This window comes from Oncorhynchus tshawytscha, linkage group LG01 (genome assembly GCF_018296145.1).
Source record: "Oncorhynchus tshawytscha isolate Ot180627B linkage group LG01, Otsh_v2.0, whole genome shotgun sequence".
NCBI classification, from domain to species: Eukaryota; Metazoa; Chordata; class Actinopteri; order Salmoniformes; family Salmonidae; genus Oncorhynchus; species Oncorhynchus tshawytscha.
In genome coordinates, this window is record NC_056429.1 from 49,870,978 (window position 1) to 49,894,290 (window position 23,313).

General features: G+C 42.1%; 3 protein-coding genes across 5 annotated transcripts in view; 2 read left to right on the forward strand and 1 right to left on the reverse strand.

The window, feature by feature from the left end:
* The window catches only part of LOC112252485 (Kv channel-interacting protein 2), an 83,335-nt gene extending 79,812 nt beyond the window's left edge, over window positions 1–3,523 (forward strand). For both annotated transcript variants that reach the window (XM_024423739.2, XM_042322503.1), the window contains exon 8: window positions 583–3,523. In XM_024423739.2, coding sequence (XP_024279507.1) covers window positions 583–630 — 48 coding nt within the window. In that variant the 3' untranslated portion in view covers window positions 631–3,523. The remainder of the gene's footprint in view (window positions 1–582) is intronic.
* A 553-nt stretch (window positions 3,524–4,076) lies between these two features.
* Window positions 4,077–12,625, reverse strand: LOC112252495 (cytochrome c oxidase assembly protein COX15 homolog). The gene is made up of 9 exons (XM_024423760.2): window positions 12,487–12,625; window positions 9,874–10,055; window positions 9,514–9,636; window positions 8,744–8,930; window positions 7,525–7,692; window positions 7,359–7,440; window positions 5,360–5,514; window positions 5,011–5,124; window positions 4,077–4,895 (listed from the first exon to the last, which is right to left on the reverse strand). The coding sequence occupies exons 1-9, from the start codon at window positions 12,559–12,561 to the stop codon at window positions 4,764–4,766; spliced, it is 1,218 nt and encodes a 405-aa protein (XP_024279528.1). The 5' UTR covers window positions 12,562–12,625; the 3' UTR covers window positions 4,077–4,763.
* On the forward strand, window positions 12,506–17,649 carry cutc (cutC copper transporter homolog (E. coli)). Of its 2 annotated transcripts, XM_024423774.2 has the most exons (10): window positions 12,506–12,636; window positions 12,828–12,980; window positions 13,108–13,178; window positions 15,184–15,243; window positions 15,478–15,687; window positions 15,850–15,885; window positions 16,007–16,140; window positions 16,427–16,454; window positions 16,587–16,692; window positions 16,818–17,649. In XM_024423774.2, exons 3-10 carry the CDS (start codon window positions 13,109–13,111, stop codon window positions 16,927–16,929), a joined length of 756 nt encoding a protein of 251 aa, XP_024279542.1. In that variant the 5' UTR covers window positions 12,506–12,636; window positions 12,828–12,980; window position 13,108; the 3' UTR covers window positions 16,930–17,649. The 2 variants fall into 2 exon arrangements, with proteins under 2 accessions (XP_024279542.1, XP_024279551.1); XM_024423783.2 differs by lacking the exon at window positions 15,850–15,885.
* Window positions 17,650–23,313: the final 5,664 nt, after the last annotated feature.

The window sequence follows — 23,313 nt, forward strand, 5'->3', positions numbered from 1 at the left end:
TAACTCTCAACTATCGTATTGACCTTTTAAATGGAATCTAAGAGTATTACTACAGCGCTATTCATCCTTGAGGCTGATTTTATGCTATCATACCCAATGATAGCGCCCACTGCTAAACTACATTCTTCCACCGAACACCCTGCCGCAACTGGAATATTCACCCCATGCCCCCAACAAAGTTTTTCAAACTCTAAACCTCCACGAGTGGCCATTACAACCAGCCTCTCACACTGGTTGCACCCTGGAGAGAACCAACCTCAACAATCCCACCACCCCTATATGTGCTTAGTGATAGTGAGACAATATAAAACAACTCAACTACCCAATATAGTGAAAATAATTCCATTATTCGCGCCTGCTTCCGACTCACTCCCAGCATGCACTCCGACGAGAAAGAGAGACTACTCTTGAGGGTCACCTCTACTGTCGTCTGTTTTAGGGAGTCAGACTCCCATGAGAAAGAACAAGAAGCTGAAACAAACAGGGTTTCATTGTGCCTCTGGAAGCTTGCTGTCCTTGCTGTCTCTCTTTAACTAAGATTTCTATCTCTCCTTCTCTCTCCATCCCTCTCACTCTCTTCAGGATGAGAACATCATGCAGTCCATGCAGCTGTTTGACAACGTCATCTAGGAGCCTCTGACATAGAAAAGGGGCTGAAGAACAGGGGAGGTGTGAGTGTGCGCCTGCATTTGTGTGTTTGTGCGCGTGCATGTGTGTGTTGTGGGGGGGCTCTGAGAGGGGCTTGGACATTGACCCTCAGCCCCCCCACCCCCCACCCCCAAATCCTGACACCTCCTTCTAACTCCTTTCTCTCCGCACCCACTCCAAGCCAAAAGAAGGCCCCTCCTCTTATCCAACCTTTCATCTCGTCCAGAGACACAGAGAAGAGAAGGGCTGGCTCATAGACTCTGACCCACACCCACACCAAGGACCTGTTCAGGAATGTGGACCTTTATAGAATGTTCAGATAGAAATGTGTTGTGCAGAACAGATATGATTGCCAGTCGTTTGTAATAAGGAGTCAATTGTGTCAGCTCTATTTGTCAATCTGCAACGTTCGAGGCGATTTTCCTCATTGAATACACTTGTTTCATTAACCATTTTATTATTTAACACTCCTGTTTCTGAGAAAGCTGCTGTAGCCTGTTGGCTGGACTCAACATAGGATTAAATCCCCCTACTCACTGATCTAAGGTCAGTTTTAGCCCCACTAATGGTTAAGGTTACGGTCAGGAGTGGTTCAGCGGATCCTAGATCTGTGGATGCCAACTTCTACCAGAGCAGGTTGACTCCTGACACTTCTGACATTAATAGAGAGGTAACTAGCGCCACTTAGTGGACACCTGGAAAAGGGACAACAGAACAGAAGGGACTGAGGATCTGAAGGATGAGACACACTCTTCACGAACAGAAGAGACATAGTTGTTTTCAATAAGGAACTGATTTTAATATCGCATGATGATGTCTTTAATAATAACCTATATATATTTACAGAAATACTACAGCCTGTCTGTTGTCTGTCTGCTGGTCCTAGAGTCACCCACAGGTGCCTCGCTCTGTGTATGTGCGATTGTGCATGCGTGTGTACGTATTTGCGTGCGTGTGAGAGGCTGTACTGGCATTCCCGTCTCCGGTAGGAACCCATTAAGATTTCAACCCCATACGAGACCTCCTTCGTACTAACACTAACTTACCCTCTGGCCTTTATACCTGTTACCTTAGCTGTAGGTGTATGCTGACTGTTGTACCTCTTCCAATAACCCTGTGGTCAAGAACTACTAAACAGTCTGTGGCGCTATATTGATGAACATGCTGGTTGGACCATCTAGGCTCCCGAAGACCCCTTTCTTTATTTACAGGTGACTAACTGATGCAGTGAATTGTGGGAATTGAAGTTCAAAACTGTAACACTGATTATTTTGCATTATACTTATCATACAGTTGAAACTGAAAGCATTTCTGTTTAGATCGACCATGAAAGACCAGCAACATGTCAAGAACAATTGAATCTTATTCAGAATCCAAATTAAGCCTCTTGTTACATGTCTACATGTGTGCGTGGGTAGGTGGGCATGAAGACAGCAGTAATGTTTCCAGCCTTCCCCCCCCCCACTGACACCAAAGAGTCAGGCACACCAACTAAAGTATTTAAAGCCACCCTCAGTTATATCAGGGTATAAATAGACACATTTGTGAAATGTGAGAGAGAGGGACGAGAGGAGAAGGAGAGGAAAGGAGAGTAGGAGTGTTTTTGTGTGTACATCGTGAGAGAGTGAAGATTTGTCGATTGAATAGTAGTTTCCCAATTCTTTGCAAACTTGATGCCGTTTCCTACTGGGTGTTAAAAAAAAGGCTTGTTTGAAATGTGGTGGAACGCCTACCTCGTGGTTCTGAATAGAATGCTGATCTTTTGTAAGATAACACTACCTGTATCCATCAACTACTTCCTGTGTCTTTCATTAAATTACATTAATTACTTCACTTTCAACCCCCCAAAAATTATAATATGCCATCAGGTGGGTCAATAAAACGACAACAGTGGCATAAGCAATAATGTCCATATTTTACCCCTTTTACCTACTCCTGGGAGTAGATAAAAGTTGCCCCTAAAACCCTGGACCAGACTCCAATTTTCCTAGTCACATACTGATTATGATTAGGATTGAGAAGGATAACTGACCCTAGAACTCTGGTTAAGGCCAACTTCCACCAAGAGTGTATTATTAATCGGTTAACACCCTTGTTGTAATAACCTGCACTTTCTTCCAACACCAATACAGTATTTGTAACTTCTGATTTCTTTACATTTCCATTTTATCCAATTGAACGTTTTCACATCTCTTTTTTGGGGAGGCAGGGGAGTGGTCTGGCTCTGATTGCCCCCTTGCAGGTGCCGTAGGGGATTTCCTGAACTGACCACCAGTGAAACCTGTCTATACTCGCATGTACTGTCATAAAGCAAGGATACCTACTAACCCATTGTTACTGACTGTGTCTAGTAAGTTGGCTAGCCTCAATTGTTGCATTGCATATTTAAGATGTGTATATTTTGTACAGAGAATAAAAATCACATTGCTATGCATCTTCTTGTGTGAAGGGGTTTTAAGTGATCATTTTGCTTCATTCGCAGTTTGCCTGGCTTTCACTACATAACTACAGCCTATTCCTAAACGGTGTCCATTGAGAAGGAAACAGCTAAGAGTGTAGAGTTATGAAGCTCTGAAAATACTGAGATGGTTTAACATTGCCTTTAAAGACAAGACATCTCTAGTAACAAAACAAACTCAAGATTCCATCACACACATACCCAACACAAGTGTCCTAAACCAATATATAATACATTATTTAACATACAACGATTGCCCTCCAGTCACTGATCCTGGCTCAGATATGCCGGTATACCTCAATCGTTCAGGTAAGGATTGGGGGGTTGGGTAACTGATCCTAGATCTGTGGTACCGCAAGCATTAATATTCACCTCAGTATGAAAATACAGAAAAATCAAGAGGCAGTGCATTGATCAGCAGAAACAGACAGAAGTCAAAGGATGAGAAACAACTGAGTCAAAAGCATTCATGTCCTGTCCTTTTCAGAAGCAAAAGGCACACACACACTTCCTATGTACCCGTTAGTATTATGTAATTATTGTATGCAAGCCTTAAATGATCAGTTGACTTTTGCGTTCCAGCCTGAAATCAAAAAATAATAATTCTCACCCATCTACACACAATGCCCCATAATGACAAAATGAAAACAGGTGCTTCAACAAAGTAGAGTAAAGGGTCTGAATACTTATGTTAATATGATCATTTTTATATATATATATATATATTTGCAAACATTTCTAAACTGGTTTTTGCTTATCATTATGGGGTAGTGTGAAGAGTAATAAAAAAAAAAACGTTATCAATTTTAGAATAAGGCTGTAACGTAACAAAATGTGGAAAAGGTGAAGGGGTCTGAATACTTTCCGAATGCACTATAGATGGATGAGTTTTTTTATTTCTTGAAATTCAGGCTGTAACAACAATGTGGAATAAGTCAAGGTGTATAAATACTTTCTGAAGGCATTCAAATGTGCCAACATAGGATTTCTTTTCAGAATTTTTGCAATATAATTTATGAAAATGTCTGTAATATGTCTGCCACAAAACAGTGGAATCAGTGTTTCACAGTATTACTTACCCGCCAGTGTTGTAATCGGCTGTGATATTCACCTATTGATTTCTCCTGCCGGAGTCAAATCTGTTTTCAAACTTGGAAAGCTGTTCTGAATTTGTGGCCGTGTCATCTAGTGTAAATCGCTAATTTCCTGGTTGCTAAAATTCTACACTGCTCAACTCAATTTCAGTTTATTAATAGTCGCTATCTAGTGACATTGAAATGTAATCTATCGTCAGCTACAGTAATGCCTTTCAGTGAGATTTCTAAACTACAGGCGACTCACCTCCTGGCCCAACCACTGCACTGCTGGGGGAAAATGTAGTGAAATAAGCTTGAACATTCTTTCCATTGCATCAATCAAAACAACCTTTATATAACTGAATTCTAATGTTATGATATAACTTCAAACCGGTGGAAGGAGCTTGCAGCTTTGCAACAGAAGTTCCCCGACATAGTATCAAAAGACCCAATCCATTGTTTTATAGAATGATTCTCTCCTCTCTTTCTTCCTGGAGCATCTTGTCAATATTCTTTATTTTTTTCCCCCCTTGGACTGGTTTGTCTCTGGAGGCCTGATCGAGTTATGGCAAAGTGGGCATCTACTTGGCCACCTTCCTGAGCTCTGCCAGGACCCAGATGGCCAATGAGAGCAGGGCGACAGAGCCTGACTGGTGGGTCGCTGCTAGGGGAGTGGGCACGTAAAGAAGCAGGGTACTGATGCCCAGGGCAACCTGAGGATGGAAACACAGGGACAAATTAACACCCATTGTACATACTGATTTTCAAAAGGACCCTCAAAAGCATCAGTGTAAAAGAAAGCATTGGTGTATGACGTATTGTGTGTACCTGCGCATAGGCCATAGCTGTAAGGCAGGATATGGCTATCTTAGCTCTCCTAGGTAGCATCATCCTCCTGGAGAACATATAGAGACCTGTGATGGCCGTCAGAGACGAGATTGCCTGGAGGGAGAGGCAGGGAGTAACAGTTACTGTTTAGTGGTCATCTGTGGCTCAGGTGGTAGAGCACGGCGCATGCAATGCCAGGATTGTAAATTCGATTGCCGCTGGGTGTAATCCATACGAAAATGTATGCATGCATGAGCGTAAGCCGCGTTGTTTTGAAAAATGTGTGAAGTGCGAAATCAATCACCTACATAAATAACATTAATAAAACGAGGCTGTGTGCGTTATGTACCAAAACTCGATGGTCAAATTGAACAGTGGTGGGGTTCTCAAAGAAGTTCTTGAGTGTTGGAGAAAAGGCCAGGAGGTCATCAGGGATCCATCTGTCTCCCATCAGAGGGAACGAGTTATACACCAACCCAGCATCCAGCCCTGCTACAAACGCACCTGTAACACAGACACACACCATCTTCAGTCATGTTAGGGTTATTATGGCTGGGATGATACCAGTATTGTGGCAAGGAAACAAAACTTGGGACGAGACGATACCAGCATGGCGATACGCATTTGTATCGTGGCAAGGAAACAAAATATGAAGCAAATTTAAAGTCTTTAGGAAAACAGCCCTAATGTTGGAAACATCATTATGTTTACATTTAAATGTTTTGTCATTTAGCAGATGCTCTTATCCAGAGTGACTTACAGAAGCAAGGGCACAACAACAGATTTTTCAACTAGTCGGCTTGAGGATTCGAACCAGCGACCTATTGGTTACTGACCCAATGCTAGGCTACCTGCCGCCCTGTTGTCATCCAGAGTCACGTTCATTTATTTATTTTTCCTGTGGAAAAAAAATATTGCGATACTGGTCTCATCACAGCCTTGACTCTTGCCATATTTTGTTACGTTACAGCCTTATTCTAAAATGTATTAGATGCATAAAAATCCTCAGCAATCTACACACAATATCCCATAATGACAAAGCATCTTGTTTCCATTGATCATCCTTGAGATGTTTCTACATCTTGATTGGAGTCCACCTGTGGTCAATTCAAATGATGGAACATGATTTGGAAAGGCATATTCACCTGTCTATATAAAAGGTCCCACAGCTGACAGTGCATGTCAGAGCAAAAACCAAGCCAATGAGGTCAAAGGAATTGTCTGTAGAGTTATGAGACAGTGGTGTCCATCATTCTTAAATGGAAGAAGTTTGGAACCACCAAGACTCTTCCAAGAGCTGGCCGCCAGGCCAAACTGAGCAATCCGGGGAGAAGGTCCTTGGTCAGGAAGGTGACCAAGAACCCGATGGTCACTCTGACAGAGTTCTAGAGGTCCTCTGTGGAGATGGGAGTACCTTCCAGAAGGACAACCATTTCTGCAGCACTCCATAAAATCAGGCCTTTATGGTAAATTGGCCTAACGGAATATTGGCCAAACACTATATTTACAATGACCATGAGAAACAAGATTCTCTGGTCTGACAAAACCAAGATTGAACTCTTTGGTCTGAATGCCAAACGTCACATCTGGAGAAAACCTGGCACCGTCCCTAAGGTGAAGCATGGTGGTGGCAGAATCATGTTGTAGGGATGTTTTTCAGCGGCATGGCCTGAGAGACTAGTCAGGATCGAGGCAAAGATGAACGGAGCAAAGTACAGAGATCCTTGATGAAAACCTGCTCCAGAGCTCTCAGGACCTCAGACTGGAGTGAAGGTTCACCTTCCAACAGGATAACAACCCTAAGCACACAGCCAAGACAACGCAGGAGTGGCTTTGGGATAAGTCTCTGAATGTCCTTGAGTGGCCCAGCCAGAGCCAGGACTTAAACCTGATCGAATATCTCTGGAGAGACCTCAAAATAGCTGTGCAGCAACACTCCCCATCCAACCTGACAGAGCTTGATAGGATCTGTGGAGAAGACTGGGAGAAACTCCCCAAATACAGGTGTGCCAGGCTTGTAGCGTCATACCGAAGAAGACTTGAGGATGTAATCGCTGCCAAAGGTGCTTCAACAAAGTACTGAGTAAAGGGTCTGAATACTTCAATGTAATATTTCCTTTTTTTTATGAGCAAAAATGTATAAAATCCAGATTTGCTTTGTCATTATGGGGTAGTGTGTGTAGATTGATGAGAATTAAAATAAAATAAAAATACATTTTAGAATAAGGCCTAACAAAATGTGGAAAACGTCAAGGGGTCTGAATACTTTCCGAAGGCATTGTATATACACAATCCACATCCAAACCTGATACAACCGCCACTTTGGCACACACAGCACACACAATTACCTGAGAGTGCGGTGAGGAAGACCAATCCTACAGTGCCCTTAGCAAACCTCCTCAGCTGGTTCAGACGCTTAGTATTAGCCAACTAGGAGTAGAGGGAGGGGACACAGATTCAAAACATGATTAATATGCAAAGTTTGAGCTTTCGCGTGTGTGCGTGTTTCAGTACCTTGTGCGGCTCGACCATCAGTGTGAGTCCGGTCCATAGACTAGCACAGTAGAGTAGCAGAGCTGACCCTAGGTGAGCAGACAAGCGATACTGACTGACTCGGGGGACATCATAGGACTCTGGTTTCTCTTCCAGACCACTCTTCACCATGTACCAGCCCAGGAGGCCCTACAAGAGGGGAATGGAAAGACATGGGGAAACCATTTTAGACAACTTAAGACCGTAGAAGCCATGTACAGCTTAGGTTCTCAGACAGTCCCAGAACATTTGTGTACTGTATCATCTGGAAGAGGCAAATCCAGACCTGCCAACCTTGAATAATTTGTATGAGTACCACTTCAGCATCGTGGCTGCTCCCCACAACTGCGCGAGCGACACTCACACTGTTCAAGTCATGGGCAAATGCACCTTTTTTTGCCTAATAATGATGTTGGCAGAAGACTGCCTCGGTAGGAATGGTAGGCTATAGAGTTATGGGTACTTGGTAATTGGCTGCTCTTCAGTAGCTAACTAGAAACACATTTAAATGTACAATCAGGGCTCTCCCTAGGATTTTCAGACAAGGTGGTGCTGATGTAAGCATAAGGTTGGGTAGGGAGGAGGTCCGGAGGTGGTCAGCATTCAATTATAGCAAAAGCCTTGTGTTTGGTATTTCATGAAATGAAGGTGGTCCCAATGACACTTTCTTTCATAGGTAACATTTAGGGGTAATGATTATTCTAATTAATAGGTGTCTTTATGTGGATAGTCTAGTGAAAATAAACAGTCTAATTAAATTACTGGATACCATCTTGTAGTCTAGCGTACTGTAGGTTATTTGGAATATGAAGCAACTGAACTAGGTCTATATGAGCTCGTTTCAGAGCTCCATCATCTCCTTCATTTATTACGTCATTGTCTCCATCCCTGACCTGACCTAATCCATCAAGTTAGGTCTGACTATTAGGCTACCATTCATTCAACATGCCTTGTTGACATTGGTGAACTGACTATTATCACATCATTAGCAGCCTACTGTTGACATGCAGCTGTATCAAGAGGACTATATACATCCCCAACTGTTGAACTGTTGTGTGCTCGCTCTCACTTTCTTTTTCTCCCTCTCCATTACTTCATCCTCCAACCCTCCTCCATACCTGGAAGATGACAAAATCTAGAGTCTCAGTGCGCATCCCTTCCCAGTGCCCCCCCCCCTCTCATCCCATCTGTACTCTCTTACCTGAAAGAACACAAATCCACAGAGTCCCAGTGCACGTCCCTTCATAGATCTGTTGAAGTAGCCTTTCTTCCAGAAGTAGATCGTGGGGAGGACATAGGCCAGCCCTACCAGCCTGCCCCACATCCTGTGGCCCCACTCCATGTAGAAGATGAACTTAAACTCTGGTAGAGTCATGTCATGGTTCATTCTGGAGAAAAACAGAGTGGACAGTGAGTCAACAATGAGATGAGTAGTCAAAAGTTAAGTAGTTTGCAACAAGCTTATTTGACAGAAAGGCTTGCTATTTTAGAGCGATTCCCAGGTGAAATTAAAACTAACGCTATGGTTTGAGATAGTTAATTCCGTTAGCATTTTAAGGACATTTGGAGGACTTATTTTTTTAAGGCAAGTATAAATTGAGCATTTTCACACCACTGTCGAGTATCTTAGAAAGGTCAGAAACAGGTTCTTAAATGGATACTGCAAGATTCTAAATTTTCCCACATAACCAGTCAGATGAACTTGTGGATACCATTTGCATGTCTCAGTGTGCAGTATGAAGGAAGTCAGAGGAAGAATGCTAGCGTACCTGTAGACTTCCAGTCATTGCTAACTTCCTTCATATTGCACGCAGAGACAAAAAAATTGTATCCACGAGTTCATCAAACACAATGTAGAAAAACAGGAGAATCTCCCAGTATCCCTTTCAAACATAATTATACATGTTCTGTTGATGTAGACTTTGAGGTAGCCTAACTATCAAGACAGATACATACAGGCCAGGCACTCACATTTTGAACTCTGGGAACTGCCGGTACTTGGCAAACTCAGCCTCCCACTCGGCCCGAGTCTGAGGAGGCTTCATCTCTCTCACCAGGTGCCAGTCTACCATTGAGAGCCCTGACTCCGTCAGCCTGGATGGGGAGAACACACACAAAGAGTATCTCTCAATAAAATACAAAACAATACAAAACAATAAAATACAAAACATTACAGCTAACTAGCTAGGTCTTGCAACTCCAAGTAAGGCATTTATCCTGCAGGATCAATAAGAAGTAGACCCATTCTTGAACACTGAAGATCCAACCAATGTGGTTACAGCTACAGTACATAATACATTGTTTCACTTCCATGATGTGTTGCTGTGTTACCTTGTGACACCTCCCAACACCACTGCCCCGACCACCAGTCCACTGCAGCCCAACAGCCATCGGCCGAGGATCCGATTGGTGGCCGCGTTGGGAACTGTAGCTGGAGCTGTGTTGGCTCCTGCCTCTGCTGTGATGGAGTGCTGGCTTCTCTTCGCCAGCCATTGCCGCAAATGAGGAGTCCGCTGTTGTTATGGAAGAGAGGGATGGTAGACCTTCAGCTATACACTGAGTGTACAAAACATTAGGAAATTCCTGCTCTTTCAATGACAGACTGACGAGGTGAAAGCTATGATCCCTTATTGACGTCACCTGTTAAAACCCACTTTAAAATTATTATTTTTTAAATCAGTGTAGCTGAAGGAGAGGAGACAGGTTAAAGTTTGTGTTTGTGTGCCATTCAGAGAGTGAATGGCTAAGACAAAAGTTAAGTGCCTTCGAACGGGGTATGGTAGTTGGTGCCAGGCGCACCGGTTTGAGTGTGTCAAGAACTGCAAAACTGCTTGGTTTTTCACACTCAACAGTTGACCATGTGTATCAAGAATGGTCCACCATCCAAAGGACATCCAGCCAACTTGACAACTGTGGGAAGCATTGGTGTCAACATGGGCCTGTGGAAGGCTTTTGACACCTTGTAGAGTCCATGACCCGACAAATTGAGGCTGTTCTGAGGGCAAAAGCGGGTACAACTCAATATTAGGAAGGTGTTCCAAATGTTTTGTACACTCAGTACATACCAGACAATTTTTTTACCCCCTTTTTCTCCCCAATTTCGTGATATCAAAATGTGATCTTGTCTCATCCCTGCAAGGTCGAGTCATGCGTCCTCCGAAACATGACCCGCCAAGCCGTGCTGCTTCTTAACACCCGCTCGTTTAACCCGGAAGCAAGCCAATGTGTCGGAGGAAACACTGACAACCGAAGTCAGCAAGCAGGCGCCCGGCCCACCACAAGGAGTCGCTAGAGCACGATGAGCAAAGTAAAGCACTCCGTCCAAACCCTCCCCTCATTGAGACGACGCTGGGCCAATTGTACGCCGCCCTATGGAACTCCCGGTCACAGCCGGCTGTAACACCCCAGGCTGTAGTGATGCCTCAACACTGCGATGCAGTGCCTTAGACCACTGTACCACTCGGGAGGCCCCTGTTCCTCATACTAAGATGGACCAAGATGTGTTGTTTTTGCACATATTTGTTCATTTGTTTTGCAACAGTCGGTTGGATTGGTCAGTTCATTGATTTTGCAATACGTTGTTGCCATTGATTAAAAGAGCAAGAATTGGATGCACTGTCCAACTTGTTTTGGTAAACAATATAAGTGAACAAAACAATTATCAGTTGGTTGCATAAATAATAATGACTAAATATTACATGAAATGGACATTTTAAGTCCAAATGGAAACCCCTTTCTTAATATGTATTGGCAATAATTAAGTTAATAGTGAGGCATGGAAAAATACTGTGGATGTTTGAAATATGAGTAGGTATGATGATTTGAGCTATGCTGCTTTAGCAGTGGAATAAAAACAATGTTGTAAAAAAAATACTGTGTAAATACTGAAGTGATGCATGATTGTTAATAAAATTGTTCATAGAATCATTTTTTTAAATACTGTGTCCATGCGTATAGGCAACTAGTACATTGAAATTAAATCGTTTTCAAGTCATTGAAACAACGACCTGAAAATTGTGTCCTTTTAACTTTCACTGTCAACCAAAACTGAGCATAGATTGAACGTTTGTCTTTACAACATTTTTTTTCTAGGTGGGATGCCTCTACTGCCATTCATTCCAATTAGACTGGTTTTGGATTTCTCCCTGACCGAGATGGCTACCATTTTCACCCCATTATGGAACTTTGAGGGTTTATGACATAACCCCTCTAGTTTTAATTGGATCTCTATAGGATGCGGTAAGTGAAAATTCCTTTCGTAGGAAGGCTGGGGGCAATTTCATGAGTTACGGCATAGAATCCGTTGCGTGATTAGTTTAGCCTGCAGATTCATACTACAGCTATGTTTGTATTGGTAGTGGTATGAGGTGGGATTATGCCGGTCATTGTTTAACTAGCTACATGTCTAAACAAAAGACTCGACTTCACCAGATGATTACATGGCCCATCAAGTTAGCCAGGTGTGTCTGGGGGTGATTACAGCCATCTACTGTATTTCATGAACATGTGTACATGTCTAGACAATGGTGACCCATCCACTTAGCTAAATATTGGTGGTTATAGCATTTACTTCATATGAAGGAAGTTTAGATACACTGAGTATATGTATTTGGCTAAGGTGTTTCACAATTCCTGACATTACATCCCAGTAAATATTCCCTGTTTTAGGTCCGTTTGGATCACCACTTTATTTTAAGAATCTCAAATGTCAGAAAAATAGTAGCGTTCAAGACAACTGGGAACTGCGTGGAAAAACCAGGTCCGACTGGGAACAATAGTTTTGAACGGTCATTCAACCACTGACGTCATGTTTTGACCTTTTTTCCCCGAGTTCCAAGTTGCCTTGAAAACAGCAAGACATGAAAACCACTTTCCGACATGATGCAGGTTAGTCAGTCATGATAACGTTAGCAGCTTGCTAGCTAGCCCATTTCCTCCACTTACATTGCTCTGCTGAAATCCTCTCCCAGCATTTCGACAGCCACACGACACCAACGTCCGTAACGAAGGAAGCAGCATCCTTATTTAAAATGGTCCTCTCACGCAACAGCGGTAGGAAGACTGGGCATCGATAAAAAAAAACGTTACACAACCGTAAGTGTTTCCTAACAGAGACATGCAATTCAACTCTGACCTCTGACGTCACATCGAGGCTATACATATAACATTTTACAGTTGTACTTTTTAAAACATTTTTAATATCACAAACATACATGTATAAATTGATACTTGTGGATTAAAAACCCATATTCAATCAACTCTTTCTATGATTGACGTTTCACCAGGACGATTAATCGATCACAGATAGGGCAAAATAGATGAGCGCGACCGATGGCCGAATGAAGGGTTGGTTCTTGACAACAAGTGAAGGCTGAAACGGTGGAGAGTTGACGCGCACACAGAACAAGGAGCTAGTAATACAAATATTTGGCTGACGGGTAGGTGAACACGGAAGTCGAAACTTGAAATAGCCTAAAAGTTTGGTATTTGTCGACATTGATTTTGAGTAACGTTACACCAGTCTGGCATTTCATGGAAACAATATTTCTCTCCGTGTGTGCGTAGGATGGCAGAGGGCTTTTTGATGGAGGTGTGTGTGGACAGTGTGGAGTCTGCCATCAACGCCGAGAGGGGAGGTAGGCTATGCTGCTGTAATGGTAGTGTAAACTAACCTCCCCTAAGTGAAGTTGACTTTAGACCAGGACTCTGCCATACTGTTCCTGGAGAGCTACCCTCCTGTAGGTTTTTAATCCAATCCCAGCTGTAACTAACCTGATTCAGTTTATCAACCAGCTAATTATTAGAATCAGGTGCATTAGATTAGGGTTGGCTGTGTGCTTGCCGAAGAGGAGTAGACTTGTGACGCTGAAAACCGTTTAAATGTTCTTTACCTCATCAAAAACATAACGTTGGCCCTTGTTTGAGTGTGAGAAAGGTCTTGACAACACGCTTGGGTTGGAAATGGCAGCCAGTACTGTGGACGAAATGGAGGAAAGGTTGGAGAAGCAACAGCTGTGCTGGAATGTGAACAATATGGGTGTCAGTTCTGATGATATGGAGCGGGAGGATGAGGGTCAAGGAAGAAGAGATATCAAATCAAATTTAAAAGATATCATAAAGAAGGCCAAGGTAGGAAGCAAGAGTAATAATGTGTTGGAGTGGAAAGTGGTGATGGTGTTTGGTGAGACCACAGGGCCTCATTTACACCATATCCAACTAACCAATGTTGTAGAGAGAGGTGAAGTCAAACTAGCCCGGTTCGTTGGAAAAGATAGATTGATAATATTTTGTGGCAGTCCGGCTCAGCAAGGGAAGATCGTGCCAATAAAAAAAGAGAAGATTAAAAAGCCATGTCCCTGGTGCTTATGCTAGGTTGAGGGAGTGATCACTGGGGTTCCAATATCTATGTCCATAGATTATATTGATGTGAAGGGAGGCAGTGATTGAGGCCAAAAGGTTGATCAGTAGGAAAGCAGGTCAAAGATGTGAAAGCGTATCAGTGCTGCTGAGGTTTGAGGTTTTGCCTGGACAAGTACAGATAGGATTCCTTAGTTTTAATGTCAGAGAATTTGTCGCCATTCCCATTGCAGTGTTTTAAATGTCAAAGAATGGGACATGTAGCTGATCCGTGTAAAGGAAAGAAAATATGTGCCAAGTGTGGGACCAATGTGAAGGTTAAGTGTTGTAATTGTGGAGGGGAACATAGTGCAGTATTCGGTGGATACCAGGTGCAGAGAGGTTGAGATATATCATCAGTCATGATGTATCATATGCAGAGACAAAGACAGATTGGTGGAACTACAGTGCGGACCGATGGAGCTTCCATGGCTGCTCCTGTACTAAGTGTACCTACTGTCGGGGCTGGTGCTTCTGCTGGTCCTGGCATGGTTTGCAATTATGAATGTGCTTTGATAGTGACTAAAGTTAACTTCATAGCTTTCATTGGTAAGGTTGTCAACACGACTCGGGTTGTGGAAAGTAGAAATGCCAGGTTGAAGGTTATAGTGGCACTCACTGTCATTGAGGGTACTTGTAGGAGTACAACTTCCATTAGCATTACGTCACTACATGCCGCACCCACTAGCATTACGTCATTACATGCACGCTAGCTAATATACGCTAGTACTAGCTAGTGTACATGTAATGCTTCTAGTGACGTAATGCTAGTGGGTGCGGCATGTATTGATGTAATGCAAATAGCTAGCTAGCTAGGTAGTGTGTACTTGCTAGAATGTACAACGCTAGCTAGCTAGCACACATGTCTGAAGACAGACCCTATTGAACCCAGTTCTCGCGTGGCTTAACTTGGTGGGCGAGGTATGTAGTTGATCATCACTACACACCGTGGGTCGTCATTGTAACCAAGAATTTGTGCTTAACTGACTTGCCTAGTTTAGACCCTACACCAATCTGCTCCCGAGTGACACAGTGGTCTAAGACACTTCATTTCAGTGCAAGAGGCATCACTGCAGTACCTGGTTCGAATCCAGGCTGCATCACATGATTGTGAGTCCCATAGGGCGGCGCACAATTGGCCCAGCGTTGTCCGGAGTAGGCCGTCATTGTAAATAAGAATTTGTTCTTAACTGACTTTCTTAGTTAAATCAAAATAAATACTTGGTGTATGTTTGTAACCCACAGGTGCTGGTCGGCTGGAGCTGTGTTCTAGTCTGCTAGAAGGAGGAATCACGCCCAGTATAGGTGAGGGTGAGACCCACAGCCTGTATATGGGTAAACCCATACAGATCTCAATTCATGTTTATGGGTGTCTGTCAACGGATGGCATAAAAGATTGCGTTCATGTAGCGCTTTTCACAGTCTCAAAGTGCTTTATGTTGTATGAAGGTGGTGTTTTCACATGGTAATGAAAAGGCACATTTGTCTTCACTTTTGTGTTGTAACCTCTCTTTCTCTCCATCACTTGGTTTGGCCCAGGTCTGCTGCAGGTGGTGAAGCAGTATGTGCGAATCCCGGTCTATACCATGATCCGTCCACGCGGGGGGGATTTCCTGTACTCGGACCGTGAGGTGGAGGTGATGAAAAAGGACATTGAGCTGGTGAGGAGTCATGGGGCAGATGGACTGGTGCTGGGAGCTCTGACTGAGGATGGGAGAGTAGACGCTGAACTCTGTATGGAATTGCTAGGTAGGAGTGTGCGTGAATTCATGCAATTTAAGTGGGCACAGAGTCTTGGCCCTGCCATCTGAGATTCCTGGGATCCTTAAGCGAGGGTTTGAAAATCGACAAACTGTCAGTGATGCGGATTATAATTTAATCCAATTTATTCCTTCATTCCCTCTCCACCAGCTGTTTCTCGTCCTCTACCTGTTACTTTTCACAGAGGTAAAACAGCTTCCTATGGTTTCATGACTGTTTGGTCTGGTCTTGGTGACATTTATGTTAAGACAAACTGACGCATGAAAGAAATTGACCCCAACCCTGACCCTTTATTGCTGTGTTTTAGCCTTTGACATGGTGCACGACCCCATGGTTACCTTGGAGACGCTGGTGTCTTTGGGGTTTGAGCGTGTTCTGACCAGCGGATGTGACTGTTCAGCTCTGGAGGGACTGCCTCTCATCAAACGCCTGGTGGAACAGGTGAGTCTGGAACAATAGGCAGGGATCCAATCCTAAAACTTACTCCTCCTACCCAGTTCCAAAACAACCCCAAACCACCATACACACAGGGTGCACCTCAATAGTCTGAAGAGACTTTCTCGCCTAATGTCCTCCCATTCACCTTTGAAGAAATAGGTTTCAAAACTAATTTCACACCTTATTCATCCAACGTATCATGTCAGCTGTCTTGCCCCTCTGTCCCCTTACATGTTTTCTGATCTGTCCTTTGCTACTTTTTCACCAATCCTGTCTTTTCATCCAACAGGCTAAAGGGAGAATAACCATTATGCCTGGTAAGTTCCCTACATTCGTTTAAGTCAAGTGAATTCCCCTTTTCAGCTGATTATCACTGGATACTGCATACAAGTCTGCAGTAACAATGTACCTAATGTTCTTATCTTTTTTAATGTGTGTGTCTGTTCTAGGAGGGGGTATTACAGAGCGGAATCTCCAGAGGATTCTAGAAAGTTCTGGGGTTCTGGAGTTCCATTGTTCTGCTCGCTCCAGTAAGGACTCTGCCATGAAGTTCAGGTGAGTCCTTGCCATAAAGCAAGCCCATTTACCCATAAAGCACTTGTGACAATGCTTTTAGTTAAAAGCGCTACATAAATTAAATTAGTACTTAATTTATTAGTTCTGTCTGCTCTCCCCTGCAGAAACTCCTGTGTGAACATGGGCGCCTCGCTGACAGCTCCCGAGTATGGCCTGAAGGTGGCAGACGTGAGCAAAGTCCGCTCTCTGAACGCTATAGCCAAGAACACCCTGTAGTGACGACAAGCACATACACACCTGAACTCCCTGTATGGCTGCTGGACAGCTGTCCTCAGCCCCTTTGGGTAGCAGGTACTCCTGCTCCTATTGAGCCTGACCCCAAAATAGTGTACTATATAAGGAATAGTTCAGATGCTCTCTTACATTGTTCCTGGAGAGCTACCATCCTGTAGGTCTTCCCTCCAACCCTAATCTAGCTCACCTGATGCTAATAATGAGCTGGTTTATAAACTGAATCAGGTAAATTACAACTGGGGTTCGGTTGAAAAACTACAGGAGGGTAGCTGTCAAGGAACAGGGTTGGACTACCCTGGAATACGGTGTAAATTGGAAGCTAATCAATGGATTTTTGTAGTAATTTCTAAAAGTGAGGTCATGTTTACACAATGACTAAATAAAAAGGTATATAGGTGATCATCAAATCCCTTAGGCATTGTAAGATGTGAGGTTTCATACAGCTTTGTATTCATAATAGTTGATTAGGCATTGAATTACACAATCGCAGAATCCTGTTTCCTGGAGGTTCAGCTTGATGTCATTACTTGATTATTATGTGGAGAGTTCCCCTCCATACAATGAAAAGGGATTTGAATATTGGGGAAAGCGCAATATAAATCCAATTATTATTACAGAGTTATTGATAGAAAAGAGAGAGCTGCACACTGTTAATGTGGAAAAAGACATGTGTTTTTATTATAAATTCATGTTTAAAATGTTCTTAGGGAGCGTCAAAATTTACACAATTGTCACCTGGAGGAAAATGGGGGAGGGTCATGCTTTTCATATTTCAATCAGGGAGTATTTTTTTTACATTTTTAAAATCTAGTCCAGGGGAGGGTCATGTCATTTGTAATCGATTAAATGTCATATTGCTCAATGTTTGGGAATTAGTTGCTTATTATATCTCGACGTGTGCCCAACGCTGCCCCTCATTCCTGATTCCAGTGTTGTAGTACTGGAGTCCGGTCTAGAGACCACGTTTTGAGCGCCTGGGTCTTGTCTCGATATCGGATACATTTGTAATTTCTACCCAAGACTTTATTTTACTTTTTTACATTTTATTTCACCTTTATTTAACCAGGTAGGCCAGTTGAGAACAAGTTCTCATTTACAACTGCGACCTGGCCAAGATAAAGCAAAGCAGTGTGACCCAAACAACAACAGTTACACATGGGATAAACAAACGTACAGTTAATAACACAAAAAAGCTGTATACAGTGTGTGCAAATGAAGTAAGGAGGTAAGGCAATAAATAGGCCAATAGTGGCAAAGTAATTACAATTTAGCAATTTACACTGGAGTGATATGTGCAGATGAGGATGTGGAAGTAGAAATACTGGTGTGCAAAAGAGCAGAAAAACATATGGGGAGGAGGTAGGTAGTTGGTTAGATGGGCTGTGAACAGCTGCAGCGATCGGTAAGCTGCTCTGACAGCTGATGCTTAAATTTAGTGAGGGAGATATGTCTCCAACATACCGATTATGATTTTAACGCTGATGCCGATTTTTGGAGGACCAAAAAAAGCTGATACTGATTAAATCGGCCAATTTTTTAAAATGTATTTATTTGTAATAATGACAATTACAACAATACTGAATGAACACTTATTTTAACTTAATATAATACATCAAAATCAATTTAGCCTCAAATAAATAATGAAACGTGTTCAATTTGGTTTAAATAATGCAAAAACAAAGTGTTGGAGAAGTAAAAAAGCTTTCTTACATGGCACATATTGCAAACGTTTAAGTTCCTTTGTCAGAACATGAGAACGAACATATGAAAGCTGGTGGTTCCTTTTAACATGAGTCTTCAATATTCCCAGGTAAGAAGTTTCAGGTTGTAGTTATTATAGGAATTATAGGACTATTTCCCTCTCTACCATTTGTATTTCATTAACCTTTGACAATTGGATGTTCTTATAGGCACTTTAGTATTGCCAGTGTAACAGTGTAGCTTCTGTCCCTCTCCTCGCTCCTAACCGGGCTCGAACCAGGAACACAATGACAGCCACCCTCGAAGCAGCGTTACCCATGCAGAGCAAGGGGAACGACCACTCCAAGTCTCAGAGTGAGTGACGTTTGAAATGCTATTAGCGCGCACCCAGCTAACTAGCTAGCCATTTCACATTCGTTACACCAGCCTAATCTCGGGAGTTGATAGGCTTGAAGTCATAAACAGCTGCTGGCAAACGCACAAAAGTGCTGTTTGAATGAATGCTTACGAGCCTGCTGGTGCCTACCATCGCTCAGTCAGACTGCTCTATCAAATCATAGACTTAGTTATAACATGATAACACACAGAAATGGGGCGGCAGGGTAGCCTAGTGGTTAGAGCGTTGGACTAGTAACCGGAAGGTTGCAAGCTCAAACCCCCGAGCTGACAAGGTACAAATCTGTCGTTCTGCCCCTGAACAGGCAGTTAACCCACTGTTCCTAGGCCGTCATTGAAAATAACAATTTGTTCTTTAACTGACTTACCTAGTTAAATAAAGGTAAAATAAAAAAATTAATTAATATGGTCGAATCCGGAAACTATCATCTCGAAAACAAGATGTTTATTCTTTCAGTGAAATATCTAACGGGTGGCATCCATAAGTCTAAATATTCCTATTACATTGCACAACCTTCAATGGTATGTCATAATTACGTAAAATGCTGGCAAATTAGGCGGCCCAAACTGTTGCATATACACTGACTCTGCGTGCAATGAACGCAAGAGAAGTGACAATTTCACCTGGTTAATATTGCCTGCTAACCTGGATTTCTTTTAGCTAAATATGCAGGTTTAAAAATATATACTTAATACTTGATTTTAAGAAAGGCATTGATGTTTATGGTTAGGTACACATTGGAGCAACGATACGTTAGGTACACATTGGAGCAACGATACGCACCGCATCAATTATATGCAACGCAGGACACGCTAGATAAACTAGTAATATCATCAACCATGTGTAATTAACTAGTGATTATGATTGATTGTTTTTTATAAGATAAGTTTAATGCTAGCTAGCAACTTACCTTGGCTTACTGCATTCGCGTAACAGGCAGTCTCCTCGTGGAGAGCAATGAGAGGCAGGTGGTTAGAGCGTTGGACTAGTTAACTGTAAGTTTGCAAGATTGAATCCCCCGAGCTGACAAGGGAAACATCTGTCGTTCTGCCCCTGAACGAGGCAGTTAACCCACCGTTCCTAGGCCGTCATTGAAAATAAGAATGTGTTCTTAACTGACTTGCCTAGTTAAATAAAGGTGTAACACTTTTTTAAAATAAATTGGCCAAATCTGTGTTCAAAAATACCGATTTCCGATTGTTATGAAACTTGAAATCGTCCCTAATTAATCGGCCATTCCGATTAATTGGTCGACCTCAATACTAAGCCTACCTGATACTATACGGTGTTTTTTTTTTAAAATGTATTTTTCACAAATTCATTGATGATCAGATACTTAATTTGTAACTTGTTCTGTTGCGCTAAATGTTCATAGTTGATAGTCTAAGTTTGGAACAGTGCTAAAGTTGTCTATCCTCTTTTTTTAACAATAGCCTGTATAGAAATCAATACTTCTCTTGTTCTGCAGCATGCATTCATTCGTTGTCATGCTCTATTGTAGTATTAAAAAAGATTCTACTTGTCTACAGTCATGTAGAATTGCATTAATTGTGTTTATAAAAGGTATTTTTTTTTCTCAGACCACAAATAAGATGATAGATACAAGCAGTGTTTTTTTTTTTTTACAATGGAGATCTTTTCACTGCTTACTTTGACCACGGTGGTCTGCGAATCCACAACCTTCTGGCTACTTTGCCATGTAATGCTTACAAACGAAGAACAGTTTCTAAAACTGCACCTAAGGCTCTGGTCTGTCCTTGGAGTAAGGGTATATAGTAGGAATGTTCCCTGCTATCCACTTTGTTTTAATTATTATTTTGGTTATAGTGGAGGGTTTCAAGCGTTCAGGGAGGGTTGGGTAAAAATATATTTTACTGAAGGGAGGGCCATCCATTTTCATTTCAGAGAGATCTGATTTTCTCCAGGTATCCCTCATTATACATAATGTAGTCCCTTATTGAAACATGCCCTGTGCCATTTGAATATGACTTTTGTAAGGGATTGATGGAACTTCTACAATGCATTGCATGCGTTGCAAAATAAATGTACACATACACGCTATTCCATCATTTAATTTAAACTGCTTGTGTGTCAACGAGCGCCAGCATATACAGTTGAAGTGAGGAGTTTACATACACTTAGGTTGGAGTCATTAAAACTCGTTTTTCAACCACTCCACACATTTTTTGTTAACTATAGTTTTGCCAAATTGGTTAGGACATCTACTTTGTGCATGACACAAGTTATTTTTCCAACTATTGTTTACAGACAGTGAATTTTAAGTGAAATAATCTATCACAATTCCAGTGGGTCAGAAGTTTACATACATTAAGTTGACTGTGCCTTTAAACAGCTTGGAAAATTCCAGAAAATTATGTCATGGCTTTAGAAGCTTCTGATAGGCTAATTGACATCATTTGAGTCAATTGGAGGTGAACCTGTGGATGTATTTCAAGGCCTACCTTCAAACTCAGTGTCTCTTTGCTTGACATCATAGGAAAATCAAAGGAAATCAGCCAAGACTTCAGAAAAACAATTGTAGACCTCCACAAGTCTGGTTCATCCTTCATGCCCGAAAGTACCACTTTCATCTGTACAAACAATAGTACGCAAGTACAAACACCATGGGACCACGCAGCCGTCATACCGTTCAGGAAGGAGACGCGTTCTGTCTCCTAGAGATTAATGAATTTAGGTGCGAGAAGTGCAAATCAATCCCAGAACAACAGCAAAGGACCTTGTGAAGATGCTGGAGGAAACAGGTACAAAAGTATCTATATCCACATTTAAACGAGTCCTGTATCGACATAACCTGAAAGGCCTCTCGGCAAGGAAGAAGCCACTGCTACAAAACCGCCATAAAACTGCCAGACTAAGGTTTGCAACAGCACATGGGGACAAAGATCGTACTTTTTGGAGAAATGTCCTCTGGTCTGATGAAACAAAAATAGAAGTTTGAAACTATAGAATAGTTTGCCCATAATGACCATCGTTATGTAGATGGCATCATGAGGCAGGAAAATTACGTGGATATATTGAAGCAACACCTCAAGACATCAGTCAGGAAGTTAAAAGCTTTTTCGCAAATGGGTCTTCCAAATGGACAATGACTCCAAGTATACTTCCAAAGTGGCTTAAAGACAACAAAGTCAAGGTATTGTAGTGGCCATCACAAAGCCCTGACCTCAAGTCTATAGACAATTTGTGGGCAGAACTGAAAAAGCATGTGCGAGCAAGGAGGCCTACAAACCTGACTCAGTTACACCAGCTCTGTCAGGAGCAATGGGTCAAAATTCACCCAACTTATTGTGGGAATCTTGTGGAAGGCTACCTGAAACGTTTGACCCAAGTTAAACAAATTTAAAGGCAATAATACCAAATACTAATTGAGTGTATGTAAACTTCTGACCCATTGGGAATGTGATGAAATAAATAAATGCTGAAATAAATCCTCTACTATTATTCTGACATTTCACAATTTTTTAAATAACGTGATGATCCTAACTGACCAAAGACAGGGAATTTCTACTATGATTAAATGTCAGGAATTGTGAAAAGCTGAGTTCAAATGTATTTGGCTAAGGTGTATGTGAACTTGCAACTTCAACTGTACCTACCTGGGTGATTGAGAGATGAACTGAGTTCCACACTACAGTTGGTGGTTATAATGCACCTTAAAGTTTGTTGCCAACTGCCATATAAAGTCCACAGAAGAAGAAGACTGAAGGAGGAGAGATTACTAGAAACTAACTCAATTTCACCTTTTAGCTGTGGATTAACTGTTGGAGTAGAAAACGCACGATTTTGTGTGACTCAATATAGGTCAAAATTCTACACAGACACAGGAAAAAAGGAACTTGTGCATTTCAGGTAAAATAACAACCCAATGTTTATATCCCAGGACAAATTAGCTAGAAATAACAAGCTAGCTAGCTAAATGTCCATGAATGTTTCATGTGTTTCAACCTATCCCCAAATTAATATAGTTGGTTCAGAGTTCATTTTGATATTTCAACCTGCGAGTATTAACCGTGGATGGACAAAAATCAACATTCACACGCATTTCTGGTCTCGTCAGCATGTCAAATAAATCGCAAAGAAACTAATCAGACACCTCCCGGCTACTATCCAATCAAAGCCACGTTGACATCTAGCCCCAGACCCATTGACCGCTCTGTTTGGTACAGTTGATGGGAATAACCACAAAGGGAAAGCTGTCTCTCTTTGTACTCTATTAGCCAAAAGGCTCATATTGCAATTTTGTAAAC